The 23,418-nt window shown below is 43.5% G+C and overlaps 1 protein-coding gene across 1 annotated transcript in view; it reads left to right on the top strand.

Annotated features, from left to right (window-relative positions):
• The window catches only part of LOC124630604 (protein vestigial), a 38,140-nt gene extending 15,705 nt beyond the window's left edge, over window positions 1-22,435 (top strand). Inside the window, exons 2-6 of the mRNA XM_047164567.1 lie at window positions 5,259-5,438; window positions 6,685-6,871; window positions 7,027-7,191; window positions 12,556-12,900; window positions 21,905-22,435. Coding sequence (XP_047020523.1) covers window positions 5,331-5,438; window positions 6,685-6,871; window positions 7,027-7,191; window positions 12,556-12,900; window positions 21,905-21,954 — 855 coding nt within the window. The 5' untranslated portion in view covers window positions 5,259-5,330 and the 3' untranslated portion in view covers window positions 21,955-22,435. The remainder of the gene's footprint in view (window positions 1-5,258; window positions 5,439-6,684; window positions 6,872-7,026; window positions 7,192-12,555; window positions 12,901-21,904) is intronic.
• The last annotated feature ends 983 nt before the right edge of the window (window positions 22,436-23,418 follow it).

Below are 23,418 nucleotides of genomic sequence, written 5' to 3' on the forward strand. Positions count from 1 at the left end.
CGAAAAATCATTTTTCGCGCACGTCCGTTATAGCTTTTTGTTTACTTTGGCTTTTTATGATATGTTTACTTCATGAAAACTCTAAGGAAAAAATCGCGCTCGCTTCGCTCGCGGCTTCATGTACATTTGCACTTCATTTCTGAGCATATCTTTCTTTTTGACTTTGCTTTGTTAATTTACAGTGGTTTTAATTTGTTTTGTGTCCTTAGACTAAAAAAATTTCGCGCTCGCTTCGCTCGCGCTTCCTTACATATGAAATATGTCTCATGCGTTGACTTTTTCAACGGGAAACCCACCAAAAACCATTAATAACATATTTTACTGAAATTAAACATTGCTATAGATATTTAAGTTCGTTAGTTTAAGTTACCCATAATCTGTTCTAAGCACTTTGATATACATTATGTTGGTAAGTACCTACCTATTAATCACAATCTTTCAATACATAGGGGCCACTTGGGTAATGATTGCACTGCATTGATGCCCCAATGAGAGCGGTGCATGTACATATTTTTTTCTGTTGGACAAGTAAAATGGATATGAATGGGCAGGGGGGTCCGGACCCCCTGTACTCCCCCCCCCCCTTATATATTTAAAAAAAAAACCCAGTATAATATGTAGTCGTAGGGCGGCATAATCGGTTTTGCACGCGGGCGAACAAACAGCTAGCGGCGGGCCTGCGTGGGTCGCGGCTTACGCAGCCGCGCGCGGCGTACGACAGTCGTCGGCCGCGCGCGACAATAGTCAACCTATGAAAATGTATGGCGCCGCTGCCGAGGCTCGCGACAGTCGCGCGCGGCCGACGAATTTCGTAAGCCGCGCGCGGCATTGTGTTGAAATTAGTAGATTTTGTTCGTCCGTTCCCTCTAGTCGAAGTGCTAATTGATATCCTTGAAGAAGAAGAGGATGACGTATTGCTGTGGCTGTATTATGAAAATAGATTACCAATCGACCCTATTTTTAAAAAGTAGAAATGATGAAGGATACTACCCAATACTGATTCAAAAGCATTTGTATTGTAATGAAAACAAAAGGAAGTTTTGCCGACTAAATAAAAACAATTCAATTCTGGTTTTACTAAAATTATATAGATTTTACTAAGCGCTAGACCATGTTGAGATGCATACGGCCGCGCGCGGCTTTCGAATTTCGTCGGCCGCGCGCGACTGTAGCGGACCACGGCAACGGTGCCATACATCTTCATAGGTTGACTATTGTCGCGCGCGGCCGACGACTGTCGTAAGCCGCGCGCGGCTGTCGTAGCCGCTATCCACGGAATTCTACCTTAAGAGTATCAAAGCATTTTATGGTGGTCAAAATATTTATTCCCTTATTTTATTATAATGAACGCGGTGTAAAGTGAATTTAATCGAAAAAAAAAAATAGCTTAAAAAACGAAAAAACACTCCTTTAAAAAATTACAAAATGATTCGGACATTTAGTTTTGATGAAAGAGAGCGTGGAGCGTTTATGTAATCTTTACTCTTTTTGTACAACACGCTCCACGCTCTAGCTAGGCAGTCGCTGCTTGTCAAACACTGGTACTCAGGCGCATCCGGTTAGACTGGAAGCAGAAAGAAAAGGCAAGGCAGGCTATGTTGAAATAATATGACGTTCTGTTCGCTGCCTGACTTACAAAGTTCAGCGGCATCTTGCCACCATTTACGAAAATAACGAAAAAGACCCGAATTGTCTATCCCGTTTTACCCTTTGGGTATGGACCTCAAAAAAAAAGTCAATTTTATTATATAGAAACACATGAAACAAGTTGAATAATCGCCTTCGTTTCTCATACTCAGATACAACGCAGATAGGCAAGTAGTTCGCCAGTTTATTTATTTATTGGCACAAAAACACAAACGAAAATATATTGTCCAATAAGTTAGCCTTTGTGTCCGTCTAATTCTAATGAGTAGTTAGTTCGTATCTATATACCTACATGTATGTACGTAGGTACCTATACTTATTTAATACAAAAACCTAAAACCATGTTGAAGATGGTTTGTTAGTTGCGAATATACCGGCGAACCGATTACATGTTGTTTTTTTTTTTTTTAATCTCTTAAAGAAAAACATTAGTAGATAATAATAGGTCTTTACCTATGAAATTGCCGTTTTGTATGAACAAATTTAAAAGATTTTTTTTTTCATGTATTTTTTATTTCTATTAATCAAAGTATGTATCAAAGTAACCCATGCAATCAATGCATCTTTGCCAACGCAGTGGCAGTGAATTGATGATTTCTGAAAGAAATTAGCTGGACGGGAGGCAACCATTTGTTCAAAGGCATTTTGTACTGCCTCTTGGGTATTGAAATTTTTTCCCGACAAAAAGTTATCCAAATTCTGGAAATAGTTGTTGTGTGTGGGCACAAGATCTGGTGACTGGTGGATGACGGAAAAATTCATTCATTTGTGTGTCTGTTGAGCAGTGCAAGGCTCGTCTCGACGCCTAGGTGCTAGCGTTCATTGAGTTCGTGGGACACCCATCTGTTAAGCATTTTTACCTTGCCAATTTGACGCAAATGGATCAATATTGTTTTGACGCTAACGTCGAAAGCTTTAGCCGTAGATTGTGTATCATCAGCTTCCACAATCGCACTTAATTCAAGTTTCGTCGATCGAAATTTCCAAAACGGAAGCGAGCACACCAATAACAGGTGGTGCGTTGGTTAGCAGTGTTAGCTCCGTAAACGTCGTTGATGTTACGTGCCGCTTGTGCCGCGATGCTGCACCACGGTACTCATATTCCGCAATTACTTGATTTTTGTACGTATCCACGATGAAGAAGAAGATTGAAATGCGATGACAATTTAGCACTAATCAATAAACTAATGACTACTTTTGGAAGAAGAATTCCATGTTTTTAAATAAAATTAATTTGAAATTAAAATTCTTAGCCAAACAAAACATATTATGATTTGAAATAGCCATAACCGCAAAACGGCAATTTCATAGGTAACCTAATATTTGCGACTATCTTCTGTTGTTTTACATATTTTACCCTAGTACTGGTTACAAATAATGATTTAATTTCAATACCATTATGTTTTTTGTAGAAAGTTTGTTAAACGGACGTTCAGTTCGGTGGCCGATAAATGTTTGTGACAGCCACACTCACTGTACTTTGTTGAAAGGTTCTTTTAACCTACAGACAGACGTGTGTTGCTGGGCAGTTTGTTGCGCCATTTCTTCTTCCCGGCAAAAACACAGGAAGTGGTGAAGGGTGGGCGTTTTGGGGGCTGTCTTATGTAATTTTTTCTGACGTTCGAAAAGTGCTGTTTTGCAGCCAAGTTTGAATAAATGAGTTTTGATTTTGATTTTGACACACTTATAATTGAGAGGTTGATTCTTCATCCATCAGGCAATTTTATTAGAAGGTGAATGCTCTATGTTATGCTCTATGTACTTATTAGCTCGAATGTAAATGTGTTGTGCAGAATGGGTTCTAAACTACACTTGCATATTCTAGCTGTAGCCGAGAATTGGTTGTTGAACTTGTTTTTACCCACGACGGAACGGAGCAGGTATAATATGCACTTAGGGTGAGAGATGTGCGTTTGTGTGTGTTTGTTTGTGCAAAGTAATGTTCCCACATATTTTCTAAACTGATGATCTGATTTTGATGCGGTTTTCAATAACGGGTTTGTGTTCGATGAGTTCATGTTCTTCGACACTCGACAGGTGTCGTGGCTGTAACTCACTAGAGGGCGCCACAATATTAGTGCAAAAGTAACTATTTAGTAATCTGTGGTAATGTTACCACCTACCTTCTAAACTAATGATCCGATTTTGATGCGGTTTTCAATAACGGGTTCGTGTTTAATGATTTCATGTTCTTAGATAGGTGTCATGGCTGTAACTCACTAGGGGGCGCCACAATATAAGTGCAAAACAGCAAAGTAATGTTCCCACCTGCCTTCTAAACTAATGATCCGATTTTGATGCGGTTTTCAATAACGGGTTTGTGTTCGATGAGTTCATGTTCTTAGATAGGTGTCATGGCTATAACTCACTAGGGGGCGCCACAATATTAGTACAAAACAATGTTGCAACATAATCAAAACGTCCGATTACAATTCTGTTTTCATCAGCAATGTGTACGGGATAATGCATGTTCCCAAAGAATAAAAATTACGTCTGTTACTCACTAGAGGGCGCAACAATATTAGTGCAAAATAATATTGCAATAATATTATAACGAATTGTCCGATTTCAATGTGGTTTTCAGCGATGGGTTTGTAGTTGATTGGTGCATGGTTTAAGATAAGTCTTACGATATTAACTCACTAGGGATCGCTGCTATATTAGTGTGAAACGATTACATTGCAATATTATTAAAACTATAACGTATTGTCTGATTTAATTTCAATGCGGATTTCAGGAACAAGTTCATGGGTGATTGGTGCATGTTCTGAGATAATTCGTATATGCTCTCTAAAAATTTTTGAAATAAAATAAAGCAAAATTTAAAAATTTTGAAAAAACCCGTGACGGTAAAAATCTTATTGAAAAATAATAAAATAACTCAAAACCCCCGACTTAACCCAATTATTATGTAACGAAATATTATTACCATAATACATAACCGAGGAATAACCGTCGGGGGCTGCCTTTTCTATATGAAATTTTAACAATTAATCATACCTACCCATGAGTGTAAAAAGTCGTGGTGGCCTAGTGGGTAAAGAACCATCCTCTCGAGTAAGAGGGCGCGGGTTCGATTCCAGGTCAGGCAAGTACCAATGCAACTTTTCTAAGTTTGTATGTACTTTCTAAGTATATCTTGGACACCAATGGCTGATAAAAAGGTGAAGGAAAACATCTTGAGGAAACCTGGACTGTAAAGTCTGAAATCACCAACCCGCATTGAGCAAGCGTGGTGATTAATGCTCAATCCTTCTCCGTGTGAGAGGAGGCCTGTGCCCAGCAGTGGGACGATAAAAAAAAAGGCTGTAACATAACCCATGAGTGTATTTTATGTCATCGTTAAACATCTACAATTCTTCAATAATGGTAATCACGACACTAGAAATCCTTTTCCGACGGATATTCCTCGGTTATGTATTATGGTAATAATATTTAGTTTCATAATAATTGGATTAAGTCGGGTGTTTTGAGTTATTTAGTTATTTTTCAATAAGATTTTACCGTCGTGACTTATTTCAAAATTTTTAATTTTGCTTATATTGGAATGAAGTGAATCGATGAAGATGTATGGAAGTTAGTAGTGAGTATAGTATGTATGTGGTGTGCAGGTCTGGGTCGCAGACGGGCGGGGCTCGGGCGCGGCGCGGCGGCATGGCGCGCGCGCGCGGCGCCGCGGCGGCATGGCGGTGAGCTGCTCCGAGGTGATGTACGGCGCCTACTACCCGTACCTGTACGGGCGCGGGGCGGCGCGCTCCTTCCACCACGCGCCGCACTTCCAGTACGACCGGGTCAGTACAAACATCTCTTATACCTCATTCCTATAAAGCCTACGTGCCTAGTTGAAAGCCAAATTGTGATCTCCTCCCTCCGTGTGGCTCTAATCACGGTGGCAGATTTTACTATATTCCCGTTTTCTTTCTTTTGGATACTTCACAAAAAAAAAGGCGATTGAATTAAGTAATCTGTTTCGTCCTGTTTAATATTGCGGCAATCAATCAATAAAAAATAATGATGTTCAGACTATTTCAGTCCTCCGTGGTCACAAGTATACGCGCAGCCTAAAGTGAACTCTGTATTACTCAGCAACCTCTTCAGGCCGGTGGCGTGAGCCGACTTGTACTCACTGAGGCCTCTTCGAACCCTCGAGCACAACATTTGTCATTCGTATTGCGCAAACATGTTGTGGACAAGGTCGGATCCCATGATCCACCCTATGACTTGCCTTTTAAACTAAAATCATTATTATTAAAATATAATATACTCAAATCAAATGTCTGTATGATTTGTGGTCGCATCATGTGTGAAGTGAAGCGGTCACACGCAAGTGACCAGCAGTGGTTCACAGAGTGGGTTTAGTTTTTGCGCGAGTCGGCGCGGCCGGTCCGACCGGCCATAGAGCACGCGCGCAAAAACTGCCGCCTTCGTCTCCCGCGCCGCCACTACATATGTGCTCAGCTGCCAGAGCAGTCGCTTACCACCGGCGGCTCTCACGAACTCACTTCTTAACCACAGATATATAATGTGTATAACAACAATAATGCACTACACCGAATAAATCAATATTTCTCAAATTGTGAAAACCTCTGGACTTAGCTTACTATAATCAGCTCGATTGTACTGAACATATTCACATGCACCTAAGTAATTGTACTTACTGGCCGTGTCTCTCCTCTGTCGTAATTGTACTTACTGGCCGTGTCTCTCCTCTGTCGTAACTCGTCCTGGTCCTGTAGGTATATAAACTAAACAAATCATCAGCAAATATGATGAGATCGAATGCCACATAATTGATGTAGGTACCTACTCATTGGTTTACAGAAGTGCTAAGTGCCAAGTATTATTCCTTACATTTCCTTACTTCTGCAGCAAATAAAAGACCATTTCGAAAATAAAAAATTAAATGAATCGTTCGACACTGCAATGATAATAAATATTTTAGAGAAGTGGATGTAGTACATCGAGTTTACATAGCGATAGGTCGTATGTTGGTAGAGCTCGTGGTGGCAGTAGAGGGTAACGCTCGACGTGTTGCAGCTGAACGTGCAGAGCGGCGCGGCCAATGCCGGCAGCGAGGCGTACGGCGCCGCCGCGCTCAGCTCGGGCTCGGCGTCCTCGGGCGCGCAGTCGCCGGGCAGCCCGCCGCACGCGCACCTGCCGCACCACGCGCGCCTGCGCGCCAAGGAGGAGGACCTGTCCGCGCACGGCCGCGCCAGCGCTGACGGTATCTATTCCAACACTATACTAACCGTTTCATACTCTGATAATAACTATCACAACAGTTAGTATGGATCAGTTTTACCCTAACAAAGTTTATGTGTAGAGATGTAAACTAGTAAATACTTGTAGTAATGTTAGTGACACAAGGTCGTGCCGCAGGGGGCGGGTCGTCGGAGTCGGAGACGGAGTGCGGCGCGGGCGCGGCGCGGGCGCGCGCGCAGTACGTCAGCGCCAACTGCGTCGTGTTCACGCACTACTCGGGCGATGTGGCCGCTGTCGTCGACGAGCACTTCGCTAGGGCTCTCTCGCTCGATAAGCCCAAAGGTAAGCCTAACATCCTACCTACATCCTTCAATGATTGCTTTGCACTGAATGCCTTCGCTTTCTGGTCTTACAACTTACAAATTCAAAACAGCGGGTATTTCACATTTAGAGAATCTCCTCTTTAAGGCGATTCAGAAGGGTCTATTCCGCCATCAGTTGGCTCGGGAAAGGATAGATACCTTATATCGGAACACATTGTCAGACGCGAAGCATCTAGCTAGGGCTATCCGTCCAAAGCTTGATGTAATCGGCATCGCAGAACAAACACCTGCTTATTGCCCACTAAGACTGCATTAGGCACTAAAAACCAGAAAGTTATAGCAGACGTCGGTTTATGCAGGTTAGTTAGAGTATGTAGGAGTGGAGGCGAGTGTCGCCATCACGCGCGGCCAGGGTGCGGCGCCCTGCGCACTACACAGTACTGGACAACTGTCTTACTCTGATCTCATTAACATCAGGTGAACAATTTACCTCAACATTCTCAAATTCAAAAATCCCCGGTTGAAATCTAGTCTTCATAATACATATGTAGTTTCTTTCTAAAATTTAACCAAGAAAAATAACAATTTTGTTTATTTGGGAAGTAATTCGACATTTGGTATCCAGCTATGTACCTAGTATTTTGAAGTGAGCTGGAAGAGCGAGTCCGCGGCAGTGAGTCCGGGCCGATACCGGGAACTTTCAGTAAAAAGGGTCGGCGAGCCGTTCGAGGAAGCGCGGGAACGATGCGGCGGCCGCGGCCTGCTCCCGGCGCAGCTCACTAGATAAATCACTGAAGTGCGTCTCAGACTCGCCTTAATTAAACCTGACTTTCATTGCAAAGTAGAGACCCTCTCGCGCCCCTCATTACGTTATTTCATTATTGTGCTTCTAGTTAATCGCGCTCCTATTATTCTTACCTATGTCTGCTGGCAACGATGGACTCAAGGTCAAAGTAAAAATAAAAAATTATAATGGGCCTATGAAAGCTCTTTCGAAACGTTAAACTAGTTGCACGGTTCTAAAGAGTTGGTCTCATGGAGAAGAACCGGCAAGAAGCTCCATGAACACTCTTAAAAGAAAAATAATTCGGTATTTACAATAGTTTTCTAGCTATTCTTGAGAAAGCTATAGGTACAATGCCATTTGCATTGTATTTATTATACAAAATAGTTTTAGTGCAACTGTGGTGGAGTTCCCACAGTGCCTAAAGACAAAAGTCTTCAATCAGTGCGTCCTACCTGTCATGACTTACGGAGCCGAAACGTGGACACTGTCGGTACGGCTGGTCCACAAGTTTAAAGTCGCTCAGCGGGCTATGGAAAGAGCTATGCTTGGCATTTCTCTGAGGGATCGCATCAGAAATGAGATAATCCGTCAGAGAACCAAAGTCATAGCCCACCGAATCAGCAAGCTGAAGTGGCAGTGGGCTGGCCATATTAGCCGAAGAACCGATAACCGTTGGGGTAAACGAGTTCTAGAGTGGAGACCACGCCTCGGCAAACGTAGTGTAGGACGTCCTCAGGCACGGTGGAGTGATGACTTGCGCAAGACGGCTGGCAGGAGCTGGATGCGAGCAGCCGAAAATCGATCTCAGTGGCGTGCACTTGGAGAGGCCTATGTCCAACAGTGGACTGCTATAGGCTGATGATGATGATGATGTGGTGGAGTTTGTGTCCAAGGGGCATGGGTTCGATTGTGAATGGTCTCTGTATCTACAAGCTAGGCGTTTGTCATTGTGGCACGAGCTATACATCTACGTGTTTGGTATTTGGATATCTACAGTTAAAATGCGTCGTGTTCAGACATCGGTGTATGTATGCTAGCTAGGGCTGCAGAGCGATTATGACACCAATGTCGATCGCATTGGTGACGCAACTTAAAACCGGTTGGTGCGGTCCAACTAAAAAATACAGCGAATCGTCGATTCGTTGCGAGACGAAGCGACGAGAGTCTGGACATAGTTACGCGGCTGTGATTAGATCGGAAAAACTGAGGCCATTACTTAAAAGATGGCCGAAAGGAGCCGCGCGACAAAAACGTATAAGTTGGCATAGTCGTGGCCGAGGTCGGGGCAGCTTTGTGCCGCGGCCGCCGCGCATTCCTCGCGCGCGCAAAAACTCGCTCCCAGCGGCACGCTCCGCCAGCACCGCGCGACCTTTGTACGCCCAGCGGATCATTCGGCTGCGTGACGTTCTGTCACTAAGAGAAGCCACAGACAATCTTTTTCTATATCACAATTTTGTGGACTGCAGCTATGCCCACATGTATAGGATTCCTAAATTAAAATAGTTTTACATACTAGATATATACTGCCTAGGGGAGGCCCGAGTAATGTTGTCCCCGAGATCACTTCGTGGACGGGATCCGGGGCCTGGTCGAGCTGCTGACAGAACTTGTTTGACGAATAGCTCCTTGTGAAGAGCTGTACAATGCGTAGACACAAGGTCAGCGACATGCGCATGGCGGCTCACGCTACATGCAGCCGGGAGCGTCACTCGCGTCCGCACAGACCGGGGCGTCACGGGCCTCTATTAAATAATAGCATCGGCACGTGTAGGCCCTAAGCGATCAGTATTTACAGTTTTGTGAAGTAACTTCACAGCCTACATGTTGTCTCCCAGCTGCACAGAGCCCTCGTCATCATTAGACATCGCGTTATTTAGCATTTACATGGTTATTGTTTGTACCCATATACTAAAGCACAAATGTTCCCTCACCAGCGTCAATACATATTTAGATATAGGTATTTTCATTTGTCGTGTATACTTTAGGGGTTATGTAAGTCAAGCTTGTTGTATTTTGCGGCAAACGTCAAACTGTGGACAGCAAGATGCTGTGCGTGGTCCCCCGACACGATAAAATTTTGTTTAGTCTGACATGCTTTAGTTGGTACTTACGTAGTGTTTAAAGTTATTTTTTGCTTTTTATAGGGTTTAATTGCGTACTTTTTTTGGGTTGGGGGTTTTTTTTAATTTATAATTTAATTTTTTACTATTTTTTCTGACAGAAAAACAAGTAAATTCAGTTTATAATGAAAGTCAATGAAAATTGATGTACTTACTCAAAAATGTCTACCTATCATTTTGCCTTGATGTATCACAAAAAAAATGATAGTGCCAAATAGGTACTACGACGAAAACAATAGGTCCTACGTAGAGGTCAAACTGAGAAACTTTTTTTTTAAGTCGGTTAAATATGTAATACATATTACCACCTTGATAGCAAGTCCACCGCGCAGAATATGTAATACATATTACCACCTTGATAGCAAGTCCACCGCGCAGAATATGTAATACATATTACCACCTTGATAGCAAGTCCACCGCGCAGAATCTTTGGCATTCGTTATTTTTCTGCGAAGCTAACGTTTGCATTTTTAACCGATTTCCCAAAAGGAGGAGGTTCTCAATTCGACCGTATTTTTTTGTATGTTTGTTACGCGATTACTCCGCCATTTATGAATCTTTTTTTGTTTGATGGGGTATACTTCCGAGGTGGTCCCATTGTTTTCAGGTCAGGATCTGATGATGAGAACCCCGAGAAATCGAGGGCAACTTTCGAAAGTTGTAGGCACACATAAGGTAAAAATGTATGCCTGATAGCACTATTTGACAGTGAAAATTTGGAGCTGACCTGATGGTGGAGACCAGAGAAGGTCGAGGGAACTCGACAACTGAATATGTAAACGACCTCGTGTTTGAGCTTATATTATTCTTATTGACGAGACCTTTGCACTAACGCGAATAGTGACAACTATGCTTATCACTGAAAAGCCAAAAAAAAAAAAAAAAAAACACTAAAAAGATAAAAATAAACTAATTTTAGGTGCATCGGCCTAGAAGTCGGTGTCAAAATAAACAAATCATCATCCATTAGACACCGACTTCTAGGCCGATGCACCTAAAATTAGTTTATTTTTTTAGTGTTTTTGCAAGTCGGTTTTATGAATTTGTGTGATCTTGATGTGTTTATCTAAACCTACCTCACTCTCTAAGGTGGTCATCTTATATATAAAAATGAATTGCTGTTCGTTAGTCTCCCTAAAACTCCGGAATGGCTGGACCGATTTGGCTTATTTTGGTTTTAAAATGTTTGTAGAGGTCCAGGGAAGGTTTAAACGATACGAAGTTCGCGGGATCATCTAGTCTTATATATAAAAATGAATTGCTGTTCGTTAGTCTCACTAAAACTCGAGAATGGCTGGACCGATTTGGCTTATTTTGGTTTTAAAATGTTTGTAGAGGTCCAGGGAAGGTTTAAACGAAACGAAGTTCGCGGGATCAGCTAGTTTATATATGTATACATTCGTTTTAGGCGGCTATTACTAGACCCACAGTAACATTGTGCAGTATTAAGTGTATTACAGTTGTACAAATATTAAGGAATGAAATTAAATTTTAGTCCTTAAAAATCACTGCGCAATCTACAATATAATTAATAAATGAGCAAATAATTAGTAATTGAAAACGAATCAAATTAAATTAAGAATTACCTATGTATGAATTTTAAAAGTACTTAAAAGGTAAACAAATAATCTTTCGCATGATGACAGTCGTTGCTTCCTCCGACCTGCCTATATAGGTACCTATTTATTTTGCTGACCCTTCGCACACCTTTGCAGTCTTTCAATACTATACTTAATGTTACGCCTCACCACAATTATTCACTACAGTTAAATATATGAAGACCTCACTTTTAGTTTGAACCGTTCGCTCGCTCTGACTTCTTCTTCGTCCTGCCCTGTTCCCAATTTTATTTGGGGTCGGCGCAATATGTCATTTTCTCTTCCATTTTCCCTCGTCACTCGTCATACTGACACTCCCTTCCTATTCATGTCTTCTTTCAGGCAATCCATCCATCTTTTCTTAGGTCTTCCTCTTCCTCTCCATCCATTCCATTCATAAGTACTCACCACACACTCTGTTGCATGCGCATGCGTATCATCCCTCCTCATTACATGCCCACACTATGACAACCTTCTACTTTTCATTTTTTCTGTAACTGGCACTAATTTCAGACTTCCTCTAATGTTGTCATTCCTCACTAATTTATTCTTGTCACACCCCACATCCATCTCGGCATTCTCATTTCTGCTACATGCACTCTTTTCTCATCCCTCTTTGTCAGTGCCCAACATTCAGATCCATACAGGACTAAAGGTCTAATCACAGATTAGATGCTCTGACTGATTAAAAAATGTATGACCGTCTGATTGCTCTAGATTAGCAATAACCGGCATGGTTTTTTTCCTTTTAAATATTTGTGATGTGAAGAAATAAGTAAATACACGATATTCAGATATATTATAGAGAGTTCGCAAGCCATCCGATTAGAATGGTTGATTCAGTATATAGGTTAACAAAGAGCATTGTGATCGTGCAGAGAGCGTGCCGATGGTGTCGCGCAACCTGCCCGCGTCTTTCTTCAACGCGGCGGCGGCGGCGGGCGTGGGCGCGGGCGGCGCGTGCGGCGGCGTGGACATCTACGAGTACGACCCGTGGCACCAGCACTACGGCGGCTACGGGCACGCGGCGCACCGGCACGCGGCCGAGTACCACGCGGCCGCCGCGCACCACAACATGGCGGCCGCGGCTGGCTACGGCGGCCTGCTGCTGGGCCGCGGCCCGCTGCACGCGCAGTACAAGCCCGTCGAGTGGGGCGCGCAGCACGCGCCGCACCACCTCGACCCCGCCGCCTGCTCGCCCTACTCCTACCCCGCCGTGCCCGGTACGTACCCACCCAGCTGCTGCATCCGGCACCACTGCACGCATGCCCACCATATCAAAGGCATTTCTATGATTCGGTCGCAGACTAAACGATCAAACGCTGCGATAAATAACCGCGCATACTTCACTGAAAAATGTGTAACGCGGGTGTATGCGGGCCGCGCCCCGCGCTCGCTTGTATTTATTTCAATTTTCAAAGAGATTCCGCTCGCTTCGCGCTCAAATATTTTAATTGCGATGATTTAAGCGCTTTATCCGAATGACATAACAAAGCTTGCCCACTCTGTGGCTGCTCACGCCGCCGGCACCGTCCTGTTCGTTGTAAGCTTGTAGATGTTGACATACCTATAGTAATACCAACATCCAATACCAACTACATACGTAGTACCTACCTAATTACACTCTTGTAAAAAAAAACGGGCACCTATGATAATCCTGGTTTAAAGGAATTTATGTAGACAAAGTTTAAGGAAAAATTAAACGTTTTCAGGAAATTGTTCTCGTATTACATACCTATTATAAAAATTCAAGAAAATAAAAAAAAATAAACAGATAATTAAAAAGTAATCAATTAATCTATTACATCAATTAAAATAATTATTCAAAATTATTATATGTATAGTTTTCATTATCTTGTATGTCTCTACCAGACCTCGGGACTAGGGCATGCAATTTCGGTAAAATAAAAATTACCGGTAAAAATTCGGTAATTAAAATATTTTTACCGGTAAACCGGTAAAACGGTAATTTTTGTATTTTTTTTTAAATGTGATATTATATCAATAAGATTGGGTAGTAAAGCAGCAAAAAATAATTAAAAATACAAGGTGTAAGGTGGTAAACATTTTTTGTGACGTGGGCCGTAATAAACAGACATGTCAGTACCATCCGTACGCGATGTCGTCGACAAAATGCAAGAGAAACGGCTGCGATGGTTCGGCCATGTGAAAAGGAAACCACCTGAATACATCGCCAATGTTGTGTACTCAATCTCAATATACCCGGTCAAAGGCGCAGAGGCAGGCCGAAACGGTAGTGGTCGAGTGTCGTAATGAATGACTTGAAAATCTACGAACTCGAAGAGGAAGATGTCCTGGATAGATTGAAGTGGAAGAAGAAGATACGGAAAGCGGACTCCGTCTCAAGACTGGATAAACGCTAAGAATTACCGTGAAGTAAAAGCCCTCTTTTATGGTAAATCGTAGGCATTTTATGGACCAGGGTCGCGGTAACTCTTTCGCACAAACCCGCAGCCCCGGCAGGCCTTGGCCCTGCGCGTGGAACAACTCGGGCCGCCGTCACGGGTCTGTTGTCTATGCAGACGGAGGAACGACGAGCCACCCGAACTCGCCGTCCACAGACCGACGCCTGCAGTGGCCGGGAGTCGTCTCTCGACACTCGGCGCCCGTGGTGTCTTCCTGGTCCACTACAGCGGCTGGGATGAGAGGTGCGAACTCGCAGGCGCTCCACCGTCTCCTTCTCGAGCATGACTGCTTCGCAGAAGGAGGCGACGGCTTCCCATTCCCTCTCGCTCCGGACCATGGCTTGAACCAGGGCCGGACGCGAGAGGTCGCCGCTGCCTATTGGCTCGACGACGACACGGCGGTACCCTTCCCAGGCAGTGCACACCTAGACTGTGTGCTCCACCGTGTCCTCAGTGCTATCCGCATGGTAGTGAAGTAAAAGCACTTGCTCAATAAGGTCATAGAGTAAGTAAAATAAGCATAATCTATATTTTAGCTTATATGAGCTGACAGCTATGAGAAAAATCAGAATAACCGAATGAATAAAATTTGTTTAGATATTATAAATTAAGATGAGAATGAAGATTTGTATCTAACCTATAGTTAAGGAGCCACATAAGTTTACTTTCCTAAAAAACAGCAACTTTAACACTCTTACAATAATGTACCTAATGTATTCAAAATGTTCAGGCTACATAATGAAGATTTGACGTTAAATGAACAATTGCTATATATTATCACAAAAACGTAAAAACCGGTAATTTACCGGTTACACATTATTTTTACCGGTAAATTAAAGATCGCGAAAATGGGCGGTTTTACCGGTAAAACCGAAACCGGTAAACCGGTATTGCATGCCCTACTCGGGACTATAGAGTCCCGGATTTTTGGGAGGCGAACGTGGGGCCGAAGCCAACACGCTGAAGCCCTTTTGAGACAACTTTAATGAAATGGTGACACAAAACCGACAATTATCCCTGTATACACTATAGAAATGTACCCAAGGACAATCCCCGGTTCTGTGCTAAACTATTGCTAACTATGGATGAAAACTACTTGGGCTATTGTGATGGGATGCTAGTGGACTAGGAATGGGGAAACTACGGGAACTATGGCACCTGCCGATAACAATGTAATAAATACACGTAAAAATGGCAGGTGGAGACTCGCCAACTCACTTACTGGGCCCCCGGGAATCAGTCGCTAAATCGCAACAAGGGGGCAACAGGTACATGAGCGGCTGAAGGGTGAGGATACCTCGGCGGACTTTAAACGCAGATCACGCGCTCCCTGTGGGTCCAGCATCACCGGCCCACTCGCCACTTACTAACGAGGCACCTACCCTCCGAGCGGGCTGCTAACCCTACTCTAGCGACTCCACTCTGACCGGCCGGTGAAGGCAAGCCAAGAGGCGGGAGACCTATCCCCCGTCATGCTTCACTCCGGCAGGCCGGAGATGGGGGACAGTATACTCTCCCTGGAGCACTCGGATATATAGCTCCGCGGGGTCGCTATTCCCCGTCATCCGCCTCAGATGCCCTGCGGGGCTAGTTTTCATTATTATTATTTTTTTTAATTAGCCTTTGATGTCCCACTGCTGGGCAAAGGCCTCCCCCAAAGCCTTCCACTTTTCTCTATCCATCGCTGCTTGAGGCCAGTCCGAGAGGAAGCTGTCCAAGTCTTCCCTCCAGCGTTTCCTTGGTCTCCCTCTCGGTCGCCTTCCATCCTCCGGGATCCACTTTGTGGTTATATAGTTTTCATTACATAATAAAAATAATAATTAAATAACATAGAGGCCGTGCAAATATTATGTAGGTACTTAAGCAGATTTATTACAATTATTTACTACATATGTTAGAATATGGTCGTCGATCTCATCCGGCGCAGCTGCTGGAGCCGCGGAAAAAACCTAACACGGTGAAAATGTCACCTTGTTGATAATTTTGTTACTAAGTACTTATTCACCCGTGATCAGTAGGCTGGTCTGGTTTTTGCATAAAGAAAGTTCCTTGTTGGTCTTTGCTTGTAATTTAAAATTTCGACACACTTCGTTAACTAACTTCTGTAGGTACCTACTTACATTTTGTGCTTTCGCACTTGTATCATATTTTTTAAAACTTTCAAGCAATGTTTGGTATGACTTGGATTGGTCTATTTGAAACGACATCTTATTTAAACGTGAATCAACGGTAACATAAATGTTAACTTGCTTGGCTATGCTTACTATACGTCTACTCACTAAGTATAAACAACTCAACGAAACAAGACACCGACAGAGGAAAAGACTAGTGAATACTATTAGCTACTACTAGCCTACAATGTCCCACTGCTGGGTAAAGGCCTCCCCATCTCGCTTCCACACTTCCCGATCTTTCGACTGGTGAAGGCCACCAGTCTCGGCGGCAGGCATCTAGTTCGTCAGGGAATACTTAGTGCGCGGTAATTCCCCTAATCGGTTCTAAAGCGAGTGGCACAACGTACGCATTATTTGCGGGAATCCCCGAAAATGCGTTTCGTGTACAAGCTTAGACAATGTCTATCTATGTAAATCTAGACTCCCCTACCCCCACATGTCATTCAAAATAAGCAAAGACTCCCACAAAGACCCGCCTACCTAGGTATAGGTATGTATATTTACAAGTGATGCACTGGCATGCAGTGCAACCACCTCTCTGAGAGCACCGACTCCCATCGCTCTGATTTTTCAGATTGTTCGTCGTAATCATGTTGCTTTATGACAAAGGGGTATTTTAAACCACCCTCTTATTATAAAAACTGCCGCAAGTAGTGGTTTAAACCAGACTGAAGACGTCTTGGTTTGTTACGGTACTTACGATAGTCTTTACATCCTTATTACAAAACGTAGACTAATGGCTGATTTACATTGAGTCAGTAACTGACGTCAGTCCACTGACAAGTCAGTGCTGACCCAGCACTGCCATCGTGTAAATTGATTTGAAGTCAGTACAGTACTACTGACGAAACACTGACACTACACTGACTTCGTGTAAATAGCACGCGTCAGTTTTCGGCGTCTACACTGACGTCAGTTACTGACTCAATGTAAATCAGCCTTAAGAGAAGACTGTTTGGTACTTCGATTTGTCTGTGGTTCAAATAATATCCACAGATTATAAGCAACAAATATTGAAATCATTCGTTCAATCGTTCCGAATTCAATGCGCCGTTCCTTTTTACATTATTTTATTAAGTGCATTTTGATGAAAAATATATAACTATGATAATAAAACAAATATCTATGCGGTTGAAAATATTACGTTTTATTGTTTAAAGGTAATTTTATATTTCTTGTATTTTTTAACGATATACACGATCCAATTATTCTCTTTTAAACAACTATCGAGTGTGCGCGTATAACGGAACGTCAGCACGCGTATCCGAGTTGTTTTGTTTTTAGGTTAGGAATAACTTGGATTATTTTCAGCCCGATTTAAATGATTAAATAAGACGTTGTGCATCTAATTAGAACCTCTTCAAAATGAACTGCACAATAACTTATAAGTACACAGTATATCGTGTGCATTAAATTACCAAAAAAAAGGAAACAACATAAAAGTAGAAAACTATCTTTTATTCCGATGTCTATTTATACAGTCAAACGCACTGATACATGTTGGAAACACAATCACACAATCTTGTTCCGAATCTTGTTCGTATTATTTCGAAAAACGTAAATCGATATTTATATTGACGTATAAATATCGATATCGATATTTATATTTATATTGACGACCTCGATGGCGCAATGGTCACCATGCCGGACTGCCGAACCTGAGGTCCCGGGTTCGATTCCCGGCTCGGTCGACATTTGTGTGATGAGCATGCTTGTTGACCGTGGTCTGGGTGTTACAATATGTATTTATAAATATGTATATATGTAGCTATATGTAGTTTATCAGTTGTGTTAGCACCCATAACACAAGTTAATTAATAACTTACCATGGGGCTAACCGACCGTGTGTGAAAAGATGTCCCGACATTAGATATATTATATTATATGTCCCGACATTATATATCGAAAATTGTCGTCAGGTAATTTGAAGAGATTTTCTCGATGACGCACTCTGTTGGGTCCCCGGACACTCTCAATAGTATTCTAACACATCCAAGTATTCCAAATCACACATATTTATATCCACTTTCGTTTTTTTCATCACAAAACAAATAACCTCAAAAGTAAATAATGTTGGAATTTGACGTTTGACGACTAAGTACTGCAGTTAAACTAGGGGGCTCGATGGTTTATCTTTTGTACTACAGATAGTAATAGGACTTGCGATAAACTGCGTTTTGTAATAACGTTTTTTCAAGGTCGTACTTAAAGCTGGATTAAAGGTAGTACAAAAGCCGATACTTATTTGATACCGCGTTTTATAATAAGAGGGATGCCCTCTGTATGGGTGTAATAAGTAATCTATTTAGTCAGCTATTAGTGGCAGTAGGGCCATGGAGCTATTCGTCAGCAGCTGGTGGTCAGTGGCAGAGTGCGCGAGTGGAGTGCGAGCGCTGCTAATGTGCCCCTCGCGTGATTCGTAATCACAAGCACCCGCCACACGGAATTTGGATTCGCTTCTAAGGATAGGAATAATTGCGCCGTCGGATAACAAACGATTATAAAGAACGGTTGATGCGGTAAAAACGGCAGCCTGAGTCGGCGAGTTGAAAGGGTCTGTAGTGTCCGGAGCGGGGCGGCGGGGGCGGGGTAACGCTCCCTAATGACGACGATTAAAATTAATTTGCACGACGCGCGGGGCCCGAGCCCCTCTACGCGACCAAATTAAATTCTTGAGTCGCGATCGGGCCGCCCCCGCACCCCGCACCCCGGGGCCCTGGGCCTCTCGCTGGTATGCATCGCTCCCTTTTGTGTTGACGATGGCAGCCGTCCACTTGACTGATACCTAATGTTTTGCTGGTAGGTTAGGGAGAGACAATCTAAATACAAACGTAACTCGCCTCTTTTGTTGTAAAATGACGTAGCATAGGTACGCATTCCACGTTATCAATTTGTAGCCACGACGAATAATCACGTAATTAAAGAATATTCTTGGGTGCCTACTTATTTTATAATGCTTATAACTATATTTGTTGTCAATTCGTTAAAGCTTTCAAATGCGGATTGAATGATGATGATGAGCTCCTAGCTACCGACGTGTCAGTCGGTGGCAGTAAGCTCGTCCCCTATGTTTACGCATAGGTATAATATCTACATACTTTAAATAGAATTATGTATCTATCTACATATTATATTTATTTCAAAGGGACTTAATAGAGGAAAACACTATCTAAGCTAGAGGTGACTGTGCCTGAGGTCACATTAGTTATATATAAGTAGTGTAGGTACAGATGCGTTAAGTTTAGCTGATCTTAAATAAGCTCAGTATTTCCGAGTGCTCAGCGTCGCGTCGCGCCGGCAGCTCGGCAGCTGTGTGTGTGTGCGTGCGAGGGTCGGCTATCCCCCCCTTGGTGAGGGCGTACGAGGGCCCGGGGGTGGGGGTGGGTGGGAGAGTCCACTTATTGACAAATGCCACAGCGGGGCACTCGAGCAGTGTCCACAGCTTGTGTTATACCTACTCTAGCTAGTTTCGTGAGATGTGCCCTATTCCCGTCCACTCGCACACTGAGTAAACTCACAACAGGGGGTTTAGTAAATATTTTATGTGAAATATACCTACCTATATTTTTTTTATACTTTGAGGACTAAAACATAGATCAAAGAGTTAATGAAAGGCAAGTTTGCTACAACTTTCTGTACCTCCTGGGTACAGTTGGAGAGCATTGGCAATTACTTATTAGGTAAAGAATAAGTAGGTAGGTACTTAAGTATCATAGGTAGATATGACAAAAGTATTATCTTCAACAATTTTAATTAAGTAGTGTTCCACCCAGGTCTTGGAGCCAGCCCGAGGCCCGCCTAGTACCTACCTACGTGCTCGTGTTACCTACTTGTATAGTTAGGATTCATTCCAAATGCCTATCAATGTAAGCTCAGTTTTAAATAAGTACAAATGAACACGGAGCTAGCAGCTAATTGCCACAAGTCGTCGGAGCGGCAAGATCACTCACTCTCATTAGTGGTTACTACATCTACCCGTAATCTATTTCAATGGACACTTCATAGCCTGTACTAGAGCAGGGTCGAGCGGGGCGCGGGGCGGGGCGGGGCGCGGCAGGGCGGGGCGCGCCAATGGCGGCGCGCTGACCGGTGGGCGCGCCCCACCCCCTCGGCCGCCGCCCCCGCCGCCCGCGCCGCACTAAATCACAAGTCCGTGTCAATTATCGTTGTCGGTGTGTGTAGGCAGAGTGACCGCGCACTCACACACGCGCGCCGCCCACTGCGATGTGTACTGAGCTGGAGTGACGGCTCGTCATCAGTGCTGGCTAGTGCAGTCAAAGTCAACAATAATTATTTCAAATAGGCCTATAAAAGCTCTGTCGAAATGTCACGGCAAGAAACTCCATGGGCATTCTTTTTAAAAGAAAATAAAATTAATTACAATAGTTTTCCATCTATTCCTGAGAAAGTAAAAATAAGTAAATAATAAGTTCCACAAAATTTGTAACGAGAAGAGGGAGGATATATGGGCTCCCATTGCAATTTACTGTCAATGGTAGGTAATGCCCAAAAATATTGTACTGTCAATAAATTCTATTTACTTAGCTCTCATCGAGCATTACTTATACTACTTCCGACCGCGAAAAAAACCTGGAAACTGAAACCGGTCTGGACTGAATATGGGATACAATTAATGGATAACAGCTAGCATGACTAATATCGACATAAGTACTGGAAAGATTGCAATGTAAAGCACTAAGAACCATGTCCAGTGTACCCCGATCCGATTTATTTATGTAGGTATTTTGACGTAGGCATAGACACTGATCTTGAGGAAATAGACCGCTCGCCTGCAGTAGGTATAAGGAGAAACTCGCACACGTGGAGAGGGAGAGGTGACCTACAATACAAGCGACTGACCACACAATCCCAGTGTCGCACTAAGGGTGCTTACATAAAGAAACAGGTTGCCGGTACAGACAAACCTGTACGGGTAGGTACCGATCAGTGCAGGCCAATGATCACTGATATCAACCGCGGAAGGACAGAAGAGGTTCTTATTATATTTGCGCCGCTTGGTGGTCTCTGCAGAAGCTGCAGCCACCCCAGCACAGCCTGCCGTGCTAGAAAGATGTGATGGCGCCAGGGTGTCGACGCATGTTGCGTCCCACACCAAGGGCCTACCCATCTTCCATGGCAACAACGTCATACCATCTGGCCTCTTTCCATCGTCACGTACCAGCCCATTAGGCTCTAACACGGCTGGTACGCCGGCGGTGGAAAGAGCACGACGGATAATGTCGTTAATGCTGGCATGCCGTGCAATACGACCAGCACTTCTGCAGCACGACAGACCATGGTGCCCGAGGCTGTCGACAGCTTCACCGCAATGGCAGCGATGCGGAGCAACACAGGGAGCGCCTAATCGAAGGCATGTAGCGATCCGGAAGGTGTTGTCATCCAGCATAGTGCCTATGCTGGTTGACGGAAAACATAAAATAAAAACATTATTTATTCTTCTATACGCATATAATAAACCATTATTAATTCGTTTGTTGTTTTTACTGATTTGTAGTGTTCAATGTTTCACAAATGCATGTTTACCTAATGTAATTGAACACACTGTCAACATGCTCGTTAGAACAGTGTGGTGTGGGGCAGACAGTGACCGCGTATTGTGTGTGCAGGTCTGGAGGCGCAGGTGCAGGACACTTCCAAGGACCTGTACTGGTTCTGAGAGAGCCGGCGCCCCCCGCGCGCCGCCACCGCCCTGCTGACCGCGCGCTGCGCCTCGCCACTGGAACGAACATTGGATCGCGTTCAGTGCGCTCACTCGTACGTGTGCGACAGGGAATGATCGGTGTCGGTGTCGTGTGATGCTTCCTACTGGACGTTAGTTAGCACACTGTGTGAGGTCGAGCGGCTCTCTCGCCACTAGCAAACATTCCGCGCGATGTGTCGGCGGCGCGCTAGGCGTAGTGCTGCGAGCGACCATAATGTTATTGTACGTACTAGGAGTATCTAGCTGTAATCACATATTGTACATAATTAGGTAGGTCTAGAGTAAATAGCGAATAGTTACATTGCAGCAGACATTGTAGATAATGTACCGTAGTGCACGCTGTACAGACGCGGGACGAGTGCCGCCTCCGCATACATACAATATATACACAAAACTACTTCAACAATAAATTCCATTATCTACTGTGATTGTTTCACTCATTTGTTTTATTGCTCTACCTCTTGCCCTGCTCCTGCCCAGCTAATGCCCTGCTCCTGTCCTGCCTAGATTTTGATCCTCTAATGTTTTGTTGAACACTTAAAATTCATTTTTAGGGTTCCGTACCCAAAGGGTAAAACGGGACCCTATTGTTTTCGCACCAAGCTGTGTCCCATGAACCGTGATAGTCAGAGAGTTGCCGCTATAACAACAAATACTGAAAACTAAAATAAAATAAATACTTTGGGTCCCATACAAAAAACTGTGTTTTTTTGCTCATTTTAAATAATGGTACGGAACCCTTCGTGCGCGATTCCGACTCGCACTTGGCCGGTTTTTTTTAATGTTTTTCAGCTCAGATATGTTTGCTTTCCAAGTTTCAAAGTAGTACCTATACAGAATAGTTACATGAAACTACATGGTGTTGTGTGCTGGTCCGGTTGGTATGTGAAAGACTTTGAAACTCAGGACTAGTGTAGCTTTCCAACAGTGGAACAGTTTTTCAAATCGGTTCAGTAATTACGGAGCCTTTAAGGTCGGTTTTGTAAAAAGTTATCAAGTTATACTTATCACGTAATGAGATTACTACGTAGGCGTTACTACGCGAGTGCTACGCCGTAGACGTAGCGCGCGTAGCATGACCTCACGAGTGAACTTCATCTTCGTAAATATGGCGTAGCAGCGGCGTAGTAGAGAACAGAGTGAGAGAACATTTATTGTAGACGTATGCTTGGTAACATGTAGTAACGTTTCGACGGCGCCTACTGTCTCCACGCTATCTCAGAGAGCACGCTCAGGTGTCGGCGCCAACTCAGTAATGAAGTATGTCTTGCGCAGCAGAGCACTGACACCCTCGCTGCACCTAAAAACAATTCTTACTACCACTTCCAGTCACTGTGTAGGTACTAGATATTCATCTTTAACTTTTTTCAACCGTTATATCTCCGACACAGTTTGCTCGTAGGAAAAAAAGTATTATAT

Source organism: Helicoverpa zea, chromosome 5 (assembly GCF_022581195.2).
Source record: "Helicoverpa zea isolate HzStark_Cry1AcR chromosome 5, ilHelZeax1.1, whole genome shotgun sequence".
NCBI lineage: Eukaryota > Metazoa > Arthropoda > Insecta > Lepidoptera > Noctuidae > Helicoverpa > Helicoverpa zea.